Raw genomic sequence first — 20,233 nt, 5'->3', positions numbered from 1 at the left:
GTTTTTTCTCAATGCTTCAGAGACTCTAAGCTTTCAGGTAATTGGGATGGTCGAAAGCGTGGTTTTCCAGAAACTTCGCAAAAAATTAGACTGCATCAAAAGGACTGCTCCACACATGCAAGAAACACCTACCAACAAAACCCATCTTCACAACCACCAGATTATCTCACCAGCAAGTGAGACTGCAAGGTTTGGGGGCTAGGCCGTACCACTCCGCGCTGCGCATGGGGGGATTCGTGCCTATTTGGCGGCGACTGACCGTTTCCCCTCGCTTGGTTTTGCCTTTGCTCCCCCTGCGCAGGCACCCACAATGCGTCAGGCCGGCGCCTTATAGCTGCAGCCTGGGCGGCTCCGCTCGCTGTTTTTTCGCTTCTCTGGGTTGTGTTCGTTTCGACGTCCGCGAAGATGCAGCTCAAACCAATGGAGATTAACCCCGAGGTGAGCGTCAGGTGCATGGTTGCCCGGGGGTGGCGGGGAGCGCAGGGCCTAGGGTCAGCCCTCGCTAGGTAGCGTATCACTGACTGCTTTTATCTTTGCTTTTTTTTTTTTTTGCATTTGCTTTTCAGATGCTGAACAAAGTGAGTGACGTCTCGCGCTGCCTCTGTCCTCCTCCCCCCGGGAGCACCGAGGCGCCTTCGCCTGTTTTGCGGAGACCCAGCGGCCCCCTGCGCACTCTAGAGGCGGGGGGGCTGGGGCGCGGCCCGGGCGCCCTCTCCCTGCTGCTGCATGGGGGGCAGCGGTGACTCTGCGAAACCGGTCGTGGGTGGGATGGAGGAGGCTGCGCCCAGATGCGAGCGCGAGGCCGAGCTCCCGAGGGCGTGGCGCGGGGCGCGCGGGCTAAGATGCCCGGGCGTCGCGGGAGCCACGTGTGGGCCGCGCTTTGTGCTGTGTCATTGCGCCCGGCTGGGGTGGGGGGCGGGGCGGGGCTGGGCCAGGCTCCTCCCAGACCCGTGTAGGGGCGCGAGGATGCGGAACCCGAGCTTGCCGCCTCCGCCCGCCTCCCGGCGGGGGTTCGCACTTCTGGGTCTCCGCACCGGGCCGCTCTATTTCCTCTCCGCAGGTGCTGACCCGGCTGGGGGTCGCCGGCCAGTGGCGCTTCGAGGATGTTCTGGGACTGGAGGAGGAGTCTCTGGGCTCGGTGCCAGCGCCGGCCTGCGCGCTGCTGCTGCTCTTTCCGCTCACGGCGCAGGTAGGGCGTGGGGCCCGGGGTGCGCAGGCTCCGCGCTGTGCGCGCTGCCCCCAAACCCGAGTGAGGCGTTGAAGACGGTGTAGGGTCTCCTCCCGTTCTGGCCGCCCAGTCCTGGCACACTGCCTCTTCCTTGTTGGGGATGGAGGGAGTATTCACACTTTAGTGGTTCCTTACTCCCTGGGGGTCCTGTTTATTGAGTTTATTGTTTTGTCTCGCGTCCATCAGCATTGCTTTAAACTTGGAAGAGAAGCAGCATCTCGGTTCCATCATCCTGATTATCCAGGAAGATTGTTCATCCTACTCTTGAGTCAGGTTGACCCTAGGCTTTTCCGAGCTTTTCACGCCAAGGAGTGGCTGGTCGATTGTTTGCCTTTAAGGGCTGTGATCTGTCGTTTTATTGCCTGGTTCTCTCTCAGACTCCCACCTTGATGTAAAATGGAGGGATCTCGTGGGCCTAAACCCGAAGTAAACAATAGGTTCTTTAATTTTACGCCTCTACTGCCTGGGCCTTCAGTGGATACAGGGGTTTCTTCCCAAACCTCCACGCCCTACAACTTACTTGTTTTTTTTTTTAGTCTCTCTTACTTGTTTTTCTAAAGCTTAATCACTGTGCCTGGTTCCGGTGTGGAAATCACCTTCTAGCTCTCTGACCTTGTAGCTTATTGAACAGGTGGACATTAGACCTGTCTTGGAAATGCTTTTTCATTTCTCTTTAGATGGTCTTCCTCCTGCAAGTATGCATGGATGTACCTCAAAGACTGAGTATCAGATATAAAAACGTGGCTAGGGTGATTGTCTTGGCTGTACGGAATCCCACTTGTGAGCATGGGTTTGTCTGTCTTAAAGTGCTGCCACTCGATCCCTGATTTAGGAGTGGTTGAATTTTGCTTAAGTGAAACTCCAGGGGCATTAGCCTATGGGGCATCATTCCAAACAGTGAGTTTAACTCGCAGCATCCTAAGGCGACAATTCTAGAAACATCTCAGTATAAATTAAGCCTTTGGAAAGTTCAGGTGTTCCTCCAATGGGCCAAGTATTGGGGGTTAAAAACAGTTATTAAAAGCTATTAGGATAATCCCACCGACATGTTTGTTACTGAATTTTCACTTAGGTGAAAATGGAGTTCCCAAATAATTGCAAGTCAGAGTATGTTCCCTGTAGATCAAGTCAAATGCAGTTTTCTCTCATTTGAGCCTCTCACAGAGGTTTCTTAATAGAGGAACCATGATGACTCGGGCATTTTTGAGCTACAGCACTCAAAATGCAAGGCCTCTGGGAGGCAGTGGAGAAGCGTATTTGTCTTACAAGAGCCCACTGGTCTCATTTTGCTGGATCAAGCAGCTCTTGGTTAGAGAACATTCTGGATTGAATATTTTGTGCTTGAGAGAGCGCGATACTTTTTCCTTTAGCTCTAGTTAAGTCTATCAGATTCAGTGAATGCCTATTTTGCGACACAAAACACCTTCTGGGCTAAATACTGAAGCAGATTCAAAGCAAGTTGAGGTTTATAGGTGGACTTCCAAAAAGCTAATGTTAATTTAGAAAGCATCTAATTTTGTCAAAGAATATTATGAAATCCTAAATGGACTACTTCTAAAACATTTTAAGTGATCATGAAATACTTACGGAAGTGTCGCCATGCAGGAGTTCAGACAGCCATAAAGGATGATGCTACCCCGTTTTGAAAAATTAAATCTTTTTTTAGAAAAGTGAAAATCCTTAACTGTCGATGGAAGCTCAATTCAAGTACAGTAGATGATGCTAGAACGTCCTACTACTTGGAGTTGATCTTATGTGACAAGAGAGCTTATACCTTTGATAGTACCGCAGACAAAGCTGAAACTTCAATTCCATGTAAAATAATGCAAGGCTACTAGAATTAGAAATATACATACTTCTGGGGTTCTGTACGATTTATACTGGTTGTAAAAATTAGTATTTCTGTAGTGTATAATTGGCAAAGAAACAAGTGTCTCCTATTTCTTTCAGGAGAAATTTTTGTGAACTCACAATCCAGCACGCTAGACCAGTTGTCTTTCCTCCCTAAAAGTTGTTGTTCAGTTGCTCAGTCATGTCTGACTGTTTGCAACCCCATGGACTGTAACCCACCAGGCTCCTCTGTCCATGGGATTTCTCAGGCAAGAATAACTGGAATGGGTTGCCATTTCCTTCTCCAGGGGATCTCCCTGACCCAGGGATCAGACCCGTGTCTTTGCATTGCAGGCAGTTTTTTATTAAAAACATGAGGGAGTAGTTAATTTCTTTAAATCGTTCCTTTCTGTAGTTTTGTTTTTGAACTGACATGTACTTGGACTAGAATAACTTCAAAGAATAAAGAAGTATAAACTAGCTGGTGTTCTTGGGCATTCAGTTGACCATCGCTTGATTGGAGTGCGTGTGTAAGATACAGTTGTTGGTGTTAAAAGGAAGGAAAGAACGAACTTGTCTGTTTTTCTGACTTCAGCACACCATCCATCTCAAGCTAAAAGGTGGCGGTGGTGTCTAGACAAACTTGGGCTACAATCCAAGACTGCTACTGCACTGCAGCTGCAGGGTGGAGTGTCTGCACCTCTCAGAACCCCACTGGCTGACTTGGTATGGGAGGCAGACGGGCCATTCTCTGGGTGCCAGCCAGCACCTAGGACCAAGACTCCTGGTCACACATCCCACTTGTGTCTCCGTTTAGGCACTAGAACTCACTGTGCTGCCATCTGTTCTTTGCATTTGCATTTTGAGATGTAAAAATGTCTTCTTGAACTCACAGCATGAGAACTTCAGGAAAAAACAAATTGAAGAGCTGAAGGGACAAGAAGTCAGTCCCAAGGTGTACTTCATGAAGCAGACCATTGGCAACTCCTGTGGAACCATCGGACTCATTCATGCAGTGGCCAATAATCAGGACAAACTGGAGTTCGGTGAGTGGGTTTTGAGGCCAGTCACCCTCTAGTTGATCTTCAGTTAACTGCAGTGCTTCCTTCCAACATTCCCAAGGGTCTGTTCAGCAAAGCCATTGCCTTAAAATCTTTTTGAAAACCTACTCATGCATATAGGATCAGCAGCTGAATTCTCATTGTTCTTTCTCTTTTGAGGAAGGGAAGCTCATTTTCCAAGAAGCGTGGTATGGCTTCCTCCACCTGGAGAGTCAGACTCTTGGGCTCTCCCATGAGCAGACAGAGAATTGTCATGATTGTCATGTGTTCCTGGTCTAGTCTCAACAATTCTAAAGAGCTAGAGTTGATGTTAAGCCATAACATACCAGCCTTTAGGACCTTTGTTTAATGGTGCAGTGTCTCATAAGCAACAGGAGAACTAACATGGCCTAAAGCAGCAGGAGATCCTGCAGGGGCATAGCCACAGCCCAGCACTTTGAATGATCCATCTCTGAACAAAGCTGGGTCAGGGGTTTTAGCCTGCCTCCACCGGGTGCTGTGGAGGACATAGAAGAGATGAGTCTTAGCCCTGAAGTTGTCAGAAGCTCAATTAACAGTGCTAACAATGCTAAAATACATGGCATTATATATGATTTAGGCCAAGGGTCAACACATTTAAAAGCCAAAGAGTAAGTCTTTTAGGCTTTGAGGGCCATATGTTCTTTGCCCTTGTAGTGCTATAAGTAAGAGCAGCCTTAGACAAGATGTAAAGCAGTGGATGTGGCTGTGTTCCAGTAAAACTTTATTTACAAAGATAGGCAGCAGTAGTTTGCCAACTCCTGATTTAGACAGTGGATGGGGGTGGCTGAGAACTGAATAACTTCATCTAAGAGTCCATGCTGTCGCTTGTAGCAGGTCAGATAACTTTTTTAACAAAGGAATTGTGGTTCAGACTCTACTCTTTGTATAATTTTGAAATTAAAAAGCAGGGGGTTATCCAGCCATAAAGGGACCAGATCTTCTAGAAGCTGCTTTTTCAAATAATTGACGCAGCATAGTCATATTAAAAAGTTGTAGCTTGGTCCTTTTTATTTCTTCTGCAGTAAGTATCATTTTCTTTAGAATGTTGTATTCCTGCAACTGCAGATACTGTAATTCTGTAGACATGGTCCTGATGGTGCCACAGGCCTAATCTGAGTCATAGTTCTCCTCATAAAGTTATGAAACGTTTCCTGTAACTTCCGAATTTTGAATGGTGTGTATTTAGCAAATCTGAAACGTTTAGAGCTGAAAATTCAAATCGAGGTCTTTAGAAACTCGAGGTGCTGTTGGCTTCATACTCACTGAGCAATGACACAGTGTTGACACCAACCGTCGGCTAGTCAGCTGTTCTAGGCCAGCTGTTAGGTGCTTTGCATTTCAGGTCTTTAGGTTGATGTCTGTCTGGATAACCGTATTACTAAGATTGCTTTTCTTTGCCCTGAAATAAGTCTTGGTTTGAGAACCATTACTAGATTTGAATGCTGCATCACGTATGCAGTAAACATTCATTATGCATGGGTAGCTGCTGTAGATGACAGGACTAGACAAGACAGTTCTGCCTTTATGGCATCAAAAATCTCACAGATTGGTGCTGCAGTTGGATCAGTGCTGTAACAGATGTGATCAAAGAGATAAGGGTGAAGTGGAAGATGAAGGGGTTGGGGAGCCAGGGAGATGTAAGGAGGAGCCTGAACCCCCTAGAAGAAGGGAGAGAGCTCTGGTTTGAATGCAGTGAGAAGGGAGGGGTTGGAGAAAGGGGCTGGGGAGGGGACAGCTCATTCCCATCCTTTGAGGCCATGGTAAAATTTCAGGTTGCCAAACATGACCAAGGATGCGCTGTCTCCAATAAATGTGCACCCATTCACATTATACCTGTACTAATGATGCTTTTGTTTTTTTCCCCCCAGAGGATGGGTCTGTTCTGAAACAGTTTCTTTCTGAAACAGAGAAGTTGTCCCCTGAAGACAGAGCAAAGTGCTTTGAAAAGAATGAGGTAGGAAGAGAACTGCTAGAACATTGATTTTTAGTACTCTGGAGGTTTCTGTGCTAACTCTCCTGTGTTTTCCACAGGCCATTCAGGCAGCCCACGATGCCGTGGCCCAGGAAGGCCAATGTCGGGTAAATACAAGTTAAAGCCAGGTGGTCCAGGCGTCCTCTGTTTCCCCAGAAACCTGTGCAAAAACCTCTCAGCAGGATCCAGCACATGTGTCTACTCAAGGCCGAGGAATCCAGAAAGTTCTACCAAAATAATGCCTTGACCAGACCTGTTCATAAAAATGGCTCCTCAAAATAGCTAATTGGCAGTTGACACAGTCTTGAGTAAATTCAGGCTGATAATGTTTTATGTAGACTCAAATGGGTCTAGTAGAGTAAGTAACACCCTTCTTAGTAATAAACATTTTAGATACTCTTAGTCACTTGGAGAGCAAGCTAGACCAGCAAGGACTAACAGTTTCTAGATGACTTAGGTATACCAGTAATAACAGAGCCTTCGAGTCAACTGTTAGATTTAAGTTTATACAACCCTAGTTGGCTCTGCCACTATCTAGTCTTGACCTTGGGTGAGATGCTTATCCTCCTGAAGTCTTAGTTTCTTCCTCAGTAAAAAGCAAGTCTTAAGAGTTCTGATAGTTACTTATATCTACTTTAATAGTCTTAGAATAAAACCTAATATATGGGAAATAGATATTAGCTCTAATCATTTAAAATAATACATAGGCAAGTTGGTTCAAGCATATTCCACTTAGGGAGTTTAACAAATTAGGTCCTGCTTATTGTATATTGCAAAATACAGATATCAAATCAACAGATTGTACACCTTAAACTTATTCAATGTTATGTCATTTATATCTTAGTTTTTTCTTTCAGCTTTATTTTTAAATGCAGTATATCATACAGTAAAAATTCTCATTTTCGAAAAAAATGTCTTGATTCTCTTCAGGTAGATGACAAAGTGAACTTCCATTTTATTCTGTTTAACAACGTGGATGGCCACCTCTATGAGCTTGGTATGTTTCACTGTTGGAGTCTAATGTAACTGCCTGCATTCTCTCACACACAGTTCCTCTTAGAGTACTGGTGTGGGGCTTTATGGCTGCACTTAGTATATCTTTAAGCTCTTACGGGGGCATTTAACCCTTGTCGTGCCCAGAGTACCTCCCTCGGACAGCTGACCAGTGGAATGAATGGATTTAGTCACAAACCAGTAAAGAGAATGGGTCAGCCAGTTCAAGATACGCATTCAGATTCTGTCTTCTACCTTCTACTGTAGCATCACCAGTATAGTCTCCACCATCATCCTTTTCAGACAAGGAATACTTTTAGAAGGAAATAAATACTTAAACATGACCTATCTGTGTAAAAAGAATTTAGATATGTTGGGGGTAATTCCTGTTAGCTGGTTTTACAGGCAATGAGGAAGATCATCCATCTCTGTTTTAGGAGTCATCCCCTTTGTATTAATGGGGAAAGACTTGCAGCTGTGTTATCTCAAGCCAAGATACTACCTATGGGCAAGCAAGGGCAAGGAAAACTTGGGGCCAGTCAGCAGTTGTTGAGGGACACATGAAATCTCAAAGATCCCTTTGTCTTGCCTCCACCTTCGTGTACCTACAGACTGCATCTAACTTCTGTGCTGTGGTCCTTCTCGAGAGATGGGCACAAGCCCTGCTGTTAGGTCACTGGATTGGGCTTGTGTGGTCTTGGCGCTTGTAGATTAGAATGCCTGGGATGGATACTAGGAAAACTTGACCCTCATTTCCAGCCTGTTTATAGGCAGCCTTCCCTCAGTGGGAGTGGTAGTTGTATTTGGAAGAATCTAAAGCTTGCCTTTAAGTGGTACAAGCACAGTGGCCAGAAAACATAGATGGAGAGAGAACCGACATGCCTGGCTTTTCTGTTTCAGATGGACGGATGCCTTTTCCGGTGAACCATGGCACCAGCTCAGAGGACTCACTGCTGCAGGTAATCTGTGGCATCCATTTCCACTGGGGCCCACATTGTGTTAGCCAGTTTGTCTGTTCTGAAATGCAAACTTTTTTCAGTACAGCCAGCATCGATCATTTGGGATAAGAGCAGTCTTTAGGGCTTAAAGATCATCTTAGTAATTCTATCTACCTCATTTTATGCAAAGGGTTTTAAACAAGGTGCTTTAGAGCAGCCCTGATTAATCTGTCTTGTGTTCTGTCTTTAGCCCACAGTTAGAATTAGCCTGAAAGTTATTGCTTACTCCCTGTGGGATTAAGGTGACCATTGTCCCTTTGTCAGATTACATGATAGCCACTGACTCAGACTCAAGGAACAGCAACCCAAGCCTTGCCTAATCCATCTCTGACAGTTGAGTGTGGGTCAGTCTTGACCTGTGAATTCTGGTTATGTGGTTAACTCTTTTGAGTTTTTTCTTCCCACATGGCCACTCCACTGTTAACAGGTCAAAAGAAGCAAATTCACAACATGCCTGAAAAGAACTTTAAGATTCAGGGTCACTATGTAACCATCCTGGTACAAGTGACTGCAGATAGCTCTTAATTCTAAAATAGAGCTGGCAGACTAGTCCGCTTCACCCTAAAAATGAATCTAGAGTTGAATCAGTTTGCTTTTATAAAGGAAAATTACTTAATTGTAATAAAATTGAACATGATGTTAAGATACAACTTCTTCATTTGTCGTAATAAAAGCTAAACTCTTTGGTGTGCTTATGTGCAGACAGGGAGTTGGCAAAAACTTTTTCTGTGACGAGCCAGGAAATATTTTAGGCTTCCTGTGGCATATGGGCTCTGTTGCATGTATTCAGTTCTTCTGTGACAGCTCCAAGGCAAGCCCATAGGCAGTGTCTAAATGAATGTGTATGGCTGTGTTCCACTTAAACTTTATTCACAAAAATAGGCAGCAGGCTGGATTTGGTCCACACATTGCAGTTTGCCGACTCCAGGCTAGATGCTGTACTACGTTAATTACCTGTTTCACAGTCCTTTCAATGATGCTGTGAGGTAGTCACTCTCATTTTACAGGTGAGGAAGCTGAAGTGGAGAGGTGAGTGATGCCCACGGTCAATGACAAACTGTAGAATCAAGCTTCAGATAGTTGGGCTGTCTGTGCTCTTAGCCACTCTACAATACTGCCTTTATAATAGACCTGTCTTTGGAACACCATAGGCCTGGTGACCTCAAGGTGTTAGTGGACCAAGTGATGCCATTCTTGGAGGGAGGGTCCCTTTCTCTGGCCAGCTTTCATATACACCTGAGATCAGTCAGAGCTAATTCTTGGATATACCAGGGGTACCTGAGAATGGTGATACGGAATGAGAACTAGACCTAGAGAAACAGGATGAGGGTTTGCATGAGAGTCAGGATTCACTTATGGGGGAGAAAAAGAATAGGGGCAGTAATTCTCGTTGCATCCTACTTGGATTGAAGGCTCTGGTCCTTCTAATAAAGTTTCTCAGGTGCATACTTAACTCCTATCTAAGGTTATGCTAACACAGGCACGCCTCACATTGTGGGTTCAGTTCCAGACCATCACAATAAATTGGGTATCATAAGAGTTGAATTTTTTGGCTTCCCAGTGTATATAAAAACCATGTTTAAGTGTGCAATAGCATTATGTCTAAAAAAAAATATACATAGCTTAATTTAAAATATTGCTAAGAATTGGCTGACTATCCCTGAGCCTTCATTGAGTCAGTATTTTTGCAATAGGAACATCAAAGATCACTGATAACCATAACAAATTTAATATTAATGGAAAGTTTGAAATACTATGAGAGTTACCAAAATGGGACACACGTACAAAGTGAGCACATGCACTGGGAAAGTGCTGCCAGTAGACTTACTCCGTGTAGGGTTGTTACAAAGCTTCAATTTGTGTAAAAAAGAAAAAAATGCAGTATCTTCAAAGCCCAGTAAAGTGAAGTGCAATAAAACGCGGTATGCCTGTACCATAAAATGTACTCTTCATAGAGTACCTAAAACTTCTGTGAGTAGAATTTATGAGGTGTGGGGAAGGTAAAAACCTTTTTGTTAAAAGACACAAAACTATATTACAATCAGCCAGCATCTTAGTGCGAATTCTTTTCCTAAGACTGGTCCTATATGGTTAGAGATGTTTTAGGTTATCTAAGTGAAAGTGAAAGTCACTCAGTCGTGTCCAACTCTTTGCAACCCCGTGGACTATACACAGTCCAGGGAATTCTCTAGGCCAGAATACTGGAGTGGTGGGTAGCTTTTCCCTTCTCCAGGGGATCTTCCCAACCCAGGGTCTCCCACATTGAAAGCAGATTCTTTACTGTTTGAGCCCCCAGGGAAGCCCAAGAACACTGGAGTGGGTAGCCTCTCCCTTTTACAGCAGATCTTCTGACCCAGGAATCGAACCGGGGTCTCCTGCATTGCAGGCAGATTCTTTACCAACTGAGCTATCAGGGAGGCCCTAGGTTATACTCCAAATAAACTTGCTAAACTGGTGAGAAAATACATAGACTTAACCCAGGCATCTTAAATTTGAGTGAATTAGGTCACTGCTTAGTGTGTGTAGCAGATGGTTGTTGTCTTTAGAGGCACACCCTTAATGTTAATGAACACCATGGGTCCTAAAGGAAAGTAGATTTGGGGAAGGCAGTCTGTAATACCAATGTATTAAAAATTCCGATAGAATGTTACTTTAGATCCCCTACAGTTTTTCTGAGTGGTTCCAAAGTACGAAGAAAACCAGGGTATGGTTGATGCTTTCTAAGGGCCAAAACTGATCAGGTTGGTGATATTTTAGACCTTGGGAACTAGTGTTCCGTGATTGTTTTCTGTCAGAGCATTCAATAGCCTCTTAAAGGTCTTACGTTTAATATTTTGGTTGGACTCTTTCTACTGGACTTTTTACAAATTGAACAATGATCAATATTCTGATCCCAATACATTTAAACCCTAGCATTCAGCAGCTAACATTGGGATCAATTTTCTGTCCTTATTCTTTGTAATCTGGGTTTTAGAATTAGTAATTCATGGCATTCCCTAAATATCTAGGCAATTATTTACCTGTACCTGGAATGCCAGATATTTAAATTTTGTAGAAGGTTTACTTTCCCCTGGAGAAGGAAATGGCAACCCACTCCAGTCAGTATTTTTGCCTGGAGAATCTCATGGACAGAGGAACCTGGCAGGCTATAGTCCATAGTGTCGCAAGAGTGGGACATGATACCACCACCAGAATGTTTACTTTTCCCTAATGAAGAGAAGTGAATTTTCTGTCTGGATTTGAGGGGAAGAGGGTGTACTTGTCAAAGCCAGCACAAGGTGGCAGGAGCACAGAGCATTTGCGAGTGGCCATCAGGGCTTCTGAAGCCCTGTCTGTGATGTGGGTCCTTGTCTTTCCCATCACCTGATTTTTTTTTTTTTTCCCTCTTGTCTTAAGCCCTGGTTTTCAAGTTTGTTGGGAAGTTTAAAGTTGGTCAGGGTGCACTTTGCGGGTCTCAATGATAATTTTCCCTTGAAGTGTTCATTTTGAGCTGTTTGGTGTTTAGAACTTAATTCACAACTTTCCTCTTCCTCAGGACGCTGCCAAGGTCTGCAGAGAATTCACTGAGCGTGAGCAGGGGGAGGTGCGCTTCTCCGCTGTGGCCCTCTGCAAGGCGGCCTAATGTCCCGTTGGGGGCACTTTGCTTCTCCCCCTCTTCCCTTCATTGTGAAAGTATATCCCCCCCAATGCTGGTATAAAATGCTTCAGTACTTGTAGAGCACAGCTGTTCTCCTTCGGTTCTGCAGATAAGCACTTACCCTCAACCACGCCCCCACACTGGCAGAGCTCAGCTGTCGATGGAGCAAGTTTGACATCAGCCTGTGATGGCGAAGCATTCCCCGCGTTGTGTCTTGTACCTCAATATCTGATGCTTTAATGGCTTCTTTGGTTTGTGTCTGTAAGTTAAGGCCTTGGATGTGGTTTGTCCTTGAATAAAAGTTTTCTGCTGATAAGAGATAAGCCTAAACTGGTTTTCGTTTTTTCTTCCCTCCAATATATCCCAAAGTTTCATAGCAATTTACATAAATACCTTCCATATAAGAACTTTTACAGTACTGGGAAGAAAATTATCATGAAATTATCAGTTCAGTGTGTTTCTAGATTTTTTCCTATCAGTTCAGTTGCTCAGTCGTCTCCGACTGTGTCCCCATGAACTGCAGCACTCCAGGCCTCCCTGTCCATCACCAACTCCTGGAGTTTCCCAAATGTATACGTTACTGTGTGTTCCTATAGGCTTTTTTTTAAATTAGACTTTTTTGGAGCAGTTATTTAAATAAGTTGATAATACATTGTTAGTTTCAGATTACGACATAGTGATTCAACGTTTAAATACATCATGAAATGATTACCATGATAAGCCTAGTAACTACCTGTCCTCTTACAAGGTTAATGCAGTGTTAGTGATCATGTTTCTTATGCCGTAAGAGTAATTTTATAGAAAAACAAGATGTTACAGTTCTCATATACCCCTCATCCATTGGTGGCTCAAACACGAAAACATCTGCCTGTGATGTAGAAGACCTGGGTCATTCCCTGGGTGGAGAAGATCCCCTTGAGAAAGGAATGGCAACTCGCTCCAGTATTCTTGCAAGGAGAATTCCATGGACAGAGGAGCCTGGTGGGCTACAGTCCATGGGGTCACAAAGAGTTGGACACAGCTGAGCAACTAACACCCCTCATCCATTTCCCCCATTTCATCTTAACATTAATATGATACGTTTGTCACAGTTAATGAACTGATTGATAATATGGGCTTCCCTGGTAGCTCGGCTGGTAAAGAATCTGCCTGTGATACGGGAGACTTTGGTTTGGGAAGATTCCCCTGGAGAACGGAACAGCTACCCACTCCAGTATTCTTACCTGCAGAATTCCATGGACAGAGGAGCCTGATGGGCTGCACTGTCCGTGGGGTCCCAAAGAGTTGGCGATTTTCACTTCACATTGAAAATACTATTGACTGAAGTCCACACCTTATTCAAATTGCTTTTGTTTTTACCTAATGTCTTTTTTCTTTTGAGGATCCCATCCAAAATACTCTTTAGGTTCCTCTTGGCTATGACGGTTTCTCAGACTTGTAACAGTTTTGAGGAGTACTGGTCAAGTATTTGGTAGGATGCCCCACTCGGGATTTGCCCAATGTTCTCATAGTTAAGGTTATGAGTTTTGGGGGCGGAAGACCACAGGTAAAGTGCTGGTCTCGTCACGTCGTATCAAGAGTACATAACCACCTTGATCACCTGGCTAGATAGTGGTTGCATTTCTGCATAGTAAAGCTACTCCTGCCCCCACTCCACTGTATAGTAGAAGGAGGTCTGCACAGCGCCCCCTATAGGAGCAGGGAGTTGAATTAAGCTCTGTTTCTCCTTGAAGGTGGAGTATCTATATAAATTATTCAGAATTCTTTTGTAAGGGAGCTTTGTCTCCTCACCTATTTATGTAATCAGTATGAACTCCTGGATATTTTATACTCTGGGTTATCATCTAGTAACCTCATGTTGTAACTTTTAGCTTTGGGCATTGAGAGCTATTTCAGTTGGCTCCTGTGTCCCTTTGACATACCTCAATCAATGAGGCTTTTGCTTTTTTTTTTTTTTTTAATGATTTCTTTTCAGAAGTTTTTTAAAAAACTAATGTATTTGCCATTTATTAAACCTTAACTAATTTGTAGATAAGGCATACTAACGTAAGATAAGCTTGGATTAATGATAAATGACATTTGTTTTCAATGATTGATACTTGAATATAGCACTTCCTCTCTAGTTGTAGGAATTCAGGACCTCAGGGAAGAAACCCCAGACCACCACCCCTTAGTCTGATCTTCACAGAAGCACTTTATCTTGTCTGTTTCAGAAGCCCAGGAGGCTTGGGTCTCAGCTACCTTAAAATTTTCAGCTCTAACTATTCTATGGTGATAATACTTCTGATTCCAACTTCTAAGTAAAGGATATTTTGGTTCCTAGGAGCAAAGTGATCACTACTGTTAACAATCTTCTAATGTAGACAACTAAATACACATTGACGTGATTTTAAGTGCTTGGAGCTGAAACCAGGGAGATGCATTTTCAGTTCTGACTTGGTGTATGAATTTCATGGTCACTGTTTAGATTGACTTAGGAGAAAGGAAACAGAATAAGGCTCCTTTCTGCTAACAGAAGCTGGTGAAGATACTGTTTTTGGTCTTAGAAGGTGTGTGAATTTCATGGTCACTGTTTAGATTGACTTAGGAGAAAGGAAACAGAACAAGGCTCCTTTCCGCTAGCAGAAGCTGGTGAAGATACTGCTTTTGGTCTTAGAAATACAAATTATACCACTAAATGTAGCTATAAGACTTTATGCATGAGAAGCATATTTATTAAAATGCTCTCAAACTCTAACACACTTTTTAGCAAGTCACACCATGGAGGGTCATATAATAGCTGATATATGTGGGTGATTCCAACCCTGAAGGTGCAGAGAAATTTCACTTTTACTGAGGAAACACAGAGATTAGTTTATGTGCCCAAGTTCTTACTGCTAATTACTGGGGAAATCAGGACTTAGGCTGTGGAATGACCCCCAGAGGAAGTTGTCCTCATTTCGGAGTCAGCCACTCTGCCTTTTGGTAACTTTGGACAAAGGAATTACCGTCCTCCATGTTTTCAATTGTTTCGTGTTAAAATGGACAACACAGAGTGAAAATGTCTGGGAAGGGCCTGGCTTCTGGAAGTTTTCCTCTAGTACCAGCATCTTCCCCAGTGTGCTCCCTGAGACCTCAGCCATGTGTAACCCCAGGAGGTACAATCAGCTTATTGTAAGGGCAATACCTCCTGGAGTTGTACAACTCAGAGCTTCTGTTTCTTCAGTGAGATTATGCCCAGTTGGCTTATTCCTTAAAATGTTACTAATCTTTGGCAATGAAGGTGACTTTGGTCTTTTTTTAAATTGAAGTATATAGTTGCTGTATAATATTATATAAGTTAAGGGTGTATAATATGCTGGACAAGGGAATGGCTTTCAAAGGTTATACTCCATTTATAGTTATTATAAAATACTGACTATATTCCTCTTGTTGTAAATGTATCCTTGTAGCTTATTTTATACCGAATAGTTTGCACCTCTTAATCCCCTGCCTCTACACTCTCTCCCCTCTTTCTGTGAGTCTGATTCTTTTTTGTTCTAGTCACTAGTTTGCTGTATTTTTTAGATTCCACATATAAGTGATGTTACAAATACTTGACTTTCTTTGTCTGACTTATTTCACTCAGCATGATGCCTTCCAAGTCCTTCCATGTTGCCGCAAATGGCAAAATTTCACTTTTTTATTGGCTATTTTAGTGTGTGTGTATATATATATGTGTGTGTGTATACACAAGCACACACACATATATTTATGCACACACACCACATCTTCTTTATCCATTCATCTGGTTCGTGGACACTTAGCTTGCTTCCACATCTTGGCAATTGTCAATAATACTGCTCTGAGCTTTTAGGATTAGTGTTTTTTTTTTTTTTCTGTATGTGTCTCTGGGAGTGGAATTCTTAATTTTTTGAGAAGCCTCCATACTGTTTTCCATAGTGGCTGCACCAATTTACATTTCCCTCAGCCGAGTATGAAGGTTCGCCTTTCTCTGCATCCTTGCCAACACTTACTATTTGTGTTCTTTTTGATGACAGTCATTCTGACAGGTTTGAAGTGATATCTCATTGTGGTTTTGATTTCCCTGATGATAAGCGATGTTAAGCATCTTTTCATGTGCATTTCCTTAGGAAAAATGTCTTTAGTTCTTTTGTTCAATTCTTAATTGGAATTGTTTTTATGTTGAGTTGTATGAGCTATCTACATATGTTGGATATTACTCCCTTAACAGCTATATCATCTGCAAATATTTTTCTCCCATTCAGTAGGTTGTCTTTTTGTTTTGCTGTGCTAAAGTTTAATTGGGTCGTATTTGTTTATTTTGGTTTTATTTCCTTTGCTTTAGGAGACAGATCCAAAAAAAAAATTCTGTGATTTATGTCAAAGAATGTTCTGCCTATGTTTTCCTCTGGAATTTATAGTATCCAGTTTTGCATTTAAGTCCTTAATCCATTTTGAGTTTATTTTTTTATATGGTGTTCAAGAATGTAATGAAAGTGACTTTGTAGTGTTTTCAACAGGCAACAGGCAAAGCCACCTGATGCTAAGTATCCCCACCCCCCACTTAAAAAAGTTATTTTTGGCCACACCATGTGGCATGCAGGATTTTATTTCCCCTACCAGGGATCAAACCCACACACCCCTTCTTCAGTGGAAGCGAGGAGTCTTTATTTACTTCAAAGAAGATTTTATGCTTTGAAAGTAGGGCCTTATCCCAGGAAATGAAGGACACTTGGTAGCTTGGAGGAAAAGGAGAGATGGATCAAAGATAAGTGGTGATGCAAATTAAAACCATAGCACTTGCTGTATTCCAGCACTTCACAAGTATTGTCATGTGCTAGGAGTTGATGGCACAATCCTCAGCTCTCAACCGCAAGCTGTGCTGCCAGGAGTAGCTCCAGGAGACCATGGACAAGGGGAATTGTCAAGAGCCAGAGCTAAATTAGTAGCACCTGGATCAATGTAATTGGTTTTAGTTGAATAAGTCACAGCCACAAGTTGCCTAGAGAGACAGGACAACTACATGTCCATCCATTATTGCCTCATTCTTTGCAGTGAGCGGGGTACATTCTATTTCACATCAAGACATGAGTAATACAAGTGTACCCTTTTGTAGGCCACTGACTTTTTAAGAAGGGAAGCATGATTTGAAATTTAAACTATAACTTTCTAAGGGCAGAAGAGGGGTTTTGAAAATGAAGATTCATAGGTTTATTTACTATGGTTGCATTTAAGTATCTCTGGGCATTACAAGAAACAACATTTAAATGTCCAGTGTTTCAGTATTTAAGTTCAAATTGAGTGGCCAATACGTGAATTCCTTATAGTTTTCAGTGATGTCTGACTCTTTGTGACCCCACAGACTGTAACCCGCCATGGGATTGTCCTGGCAAGAATACTGGAGTGAGTTGTTGTTCCCTCCTCCAGGGGATCTTCCCAACCCAGAGACTGAATCCATATCTTCTGTGTCTCCTGCTCTGGGAGATGGATTCTTTACCTCTGAGCCACTGGGAAAGTCCCTTAAAACAATAGAAGGAAGATAAAAGCTTTATTTGGAAGAAAAGTTATGACCAACCTAGATAGCATATTGAAAAGCAGAGACGTTACTTTGCCAACAAAGGTCCGTCTAGTCAAGGCTATGGTTTTCCCAGTGGTCATGTATGGATGCCAGAGTTGGACTGTGAAGAAAGCTGAGTGCTGAAGAATTGATGCTTTTGAACTGTGTGTGGTGTTGGAGAAGACTCTTGAGAGTCCCTTGGACTGCAAGGAGATCCAATCAGTCCATTCTAAAGGAGACCAGTACTGTGTATTCTTTGGAAGGATGATGCTAAAGCTGAAACTCCAGTACTTTGGCCACCTCATGCAAAGAGTTGACTCATTGGAAAAGACTCTGATGTTGGGAGGGATTGGGGGCAGGAGGAGAAGGGGATGACAGAGGAGGAGGTGGCTGGATGGCATCACTGACTCGATGGACGTGAGTCTGAGTGAACTCTGGGGGTTGGTGATGGACAGGGAGGCCTGGCGTGCTACGATTCATGGGGTCGCAAAGAGTCAGACAAGACTGAACGAGTGAACTGAACTCAACTGAAAAGCTTTATTTAAAACTATGCTCATTTTATCCAGTAGGTGGCAGCAAAGGAAAGCTTATGGCAACTTCAAAGCTAAGTGGTGGCGGTGGTGGTGGTCTAGTTGCTCAGTCCTCTCGGACTCCTTGTGACCCCATGGACTGTACTCCACCAGGCTCCTCTGTTCATGGGATTCTCCAGGCAAGAACACTGGAGTGGGTTGCCATTTCCTTTTCCAGGGGGATCTTCCTGACCCAGGAATTGAACCCAGGTCTCCTGCATTGCAGGCAGATTCTTTACCAACTGAGTTATGTAGGTTTGTATAATGTCCAGCGCTGTCCACTGGGGAAAGAAAAACCAGTTGCTTTTGGTGACTGGCCCTCTGGAAAAGATGAAGTATGATAGTGATTTGGCCTCATTTTTTCCCAGTGTTTTGAACTCATCTAACCAGTCTTGGTATAGATTGGCCAAAATCAACCTGTATCAGAAAGTAAATAGAAATTAGCAGGAATAATTTCAAGTCACAAGTTCATTAAATAAATAAATGCTTCCTTTGCTGATATTGAGTTAGATAGTATCCCAAATACAATTGATTTGATATAATCAGTTCTATAATCAACTCTACATCTAGTAGAATCTGGCTTTCAACATTTTAACTGAAAATAGTGGATTTAATTGTATAATATTAAGTTGTTATAACAGATCTTTAAGAAAATATTTTCCTCAATACTTTAGTTATGGAATGTTAATTTTATTTTCAAGTAGCTTCTCTCTCTCTTTTTTTTTTTGGAACCACGTGGGACAGCTTGTGGAATCTTAGTTCCCTAACCAGGAACTGAACCTGGATGTGAAAGCTCCAAGTCCTAACCACTGGACCACCAGGGAATTCCCTTTCAAGTAGTGGCATGTAGATGATTTGACTTTTTCATTAAGAGAACTGGGTCTCAGTTCAGTTCAGTTCAGTCTCTCAGTCGTGTCCGACTCTTTGCGACCCCATGAGTCACAGCACGCCAGGCCTCCCTGTCCATCACCAACTCCCGGAGTTCACTCAGACTCACGTCCATCAAGTCAGTGATGCCATCCAGCCATCTCATCCTCTGTCGTCCCCTTCTCCTCCTGCCCCCAATCCCTCCCAACATCAGAGTCTTTTCCAATGAGTCAACTCTTCGCTGGGTCTGGGCCAGCATTAACATTAAGTAGTTGGGTGACATTAACTAATTCCCTTTTCCGACCTTAGTTTCCTCTTTTTTTAAATAAAGTAATTAAATTGACTCAGAGTTCACAGAAGTCCCTTCCACCTCTAAGAGCTTACATCCCACGTGCCCCACCATTCACTCTGTTGGCCATTCCCAGCTTCAGGAGGTGCATGCAGTAGAGCTTTAGTTCTCAGCTCTTCACACTCATGGCCCCTTATCATAACCACTAGGTTGAAATATCCCCTTTACAGTCCTGAAAGGGTTCATACTAATATAACCTACCAACACACACAATCTTAAGAAATCAATTTCAGGAAAATGCTTCAACACGTGAGTGCTCAGGTATTGCCACATGAGAAGACGTGAAGTGAGACAAGGCTGGTACTTAGAATCCTGAAGACAGGGCCAGTGACAGCTGCAGATGGAGCAGGGGTGGCACGTTGATAATTCAGGCTCCCTGAGTAGCCTTGTCATTGGTCATGCAGTTTTCCCCCAGTGGTGAAAATCTTGTTAAAGCCCCAAACAAAATACTTACATTCTTCCCCTGGCTCATCCACTACTGTATTTATGTAAAATTCAGCACACTGTGTAAAAAAAATTGAAGTTCAGACAATAGTACTGATTTTCCATTGGCACGAAGGCCTAGGGGGACATTTGAAAGCTGAGTAACATGCAGCCTAATTCCTCATTGTGTGAGGCTGTCTTCTCACCACCTGGCCCCGAGCACTAAATGCTGGTGGAACCTATCCCCTGTTACCGCAACAAAATATTTGCATGGGAATTTCCAAAAGATTCATTAGGGCTTGGTACCACCTGCTCTGAGGATCACTTAACTACACAGACCAGCTTCCCTAAGTAACTTGCTGCAAGCAGAATCCTAGAGTGGCCCCCAAGCCTCCCAGGCCCTGGTGTGTAAACACCTTCTCCCGGGCATTCAATCAAACACTAATCTAGGTGCTGTTTGAGGGGAGTTGCAGATGTAATTAAGGTCCCAAATTAATTGGCATTAAGATAGATTATCCTCAGTTGGCCTGACCTAGTCCTTAAAAAGGACTAGGCTTTTCCCGGCAAAGGAATGTGGGCAGTCTCTGGGAGGTGGGAGTGCCCCTAGGCTGGCAGTAGGGTAGTGAGGGTCTAAGTTCTACAGCCTGAAGGAGCCTGGATACAGATTTTTTCCCAGAGTTTCCAGAAAGAAACACAGCCGACCTTGTAAGACCTTACCTTCACTTCAGCCTTATAAGATCTCTTGT

At 43.3% G+C, this 20,233-nt stretch overlaps 1 protein-coding gene and 1 long non-coding RNA gene across 3 annotated transcripts; one reads left to right on the top strand and one right to left on the bottom strand.

Annotated features, from left to right (window-relative positions):
* The first annotated feature begins 357 nt into the window (after window positions 1-357).
* Window positions 358-12,058, top strand: UCHL1 (ubiquitin C-terminal hydrolase L1). 2 transcript variants are annotated; one of them, XM_086405975.1, is made up of 9 exons: window positions 358-438; window positions 567-578; window positions 1,061-1,189; window positions 3,954-4,104; window positions 6,009-6,094; window positions 6,172-6,219; window positions 7,043-7,109; window positions 8,006-8,064; window positions 11,639-12,058. In XM_086405975.1, exons 1-9 carry the CDS (start codon window positions 406-408, stop codon window positions 11,723-11,725), a joined length of 672 nt encoding a protein of 223 aa, XP_086262101.1. In that variant the 5' UTR covers window positions 358-405; the 3' UTR covers window positions 11,726-12,058. The 2 variants fall into 2 exon arrangements, with proteins under 2 accessions (XP_086262101.1, XP_086262102.1); XM_086405976.1 differs by lacking the exon at window positions 567-578.
* A 5,736-nt stretch (window positions 12,059-17,794) lies between these two features.
* On the bottom strand, window positions 17,795-19,923 carry LOC147370765 (uncharacterized). The gene is made up of 2 exons (XR_015165447.1): window positions 19,519-19,923; window positions 17,795-18,265 (listed from the first exon to the last, which is right to left on the bottom strand). It is a non-coding gene; the product is annotated as an uncharacterized LOC147370765 (long non-coding RNA).
* Between the last annotated feature and the right edge of the window lie 310 nt (window positions 19,924-20,233).

The sequence above is a fragment of the Bos grunniens genome, chromosome 6, assembly GCF_055505025.1.
Source record: "Bos grunniens cultivar Pamir isolate PY7600 chromosome 6, Bosgru_T2T1.0, whole genome shotgun sequence".
Taxonomy (NCBI): domain Eukaryota; kingdom Metazoa; phylum Chordata; class Mammalia; order Artiodactyla; family Bovidae; genus Bos; species Bos grunniens.
The sequence above is the reverse complement of the archived record's forward strand: the minus strand, read 5'-3'. Positions and strand labels throughout refer to the sequence as shown.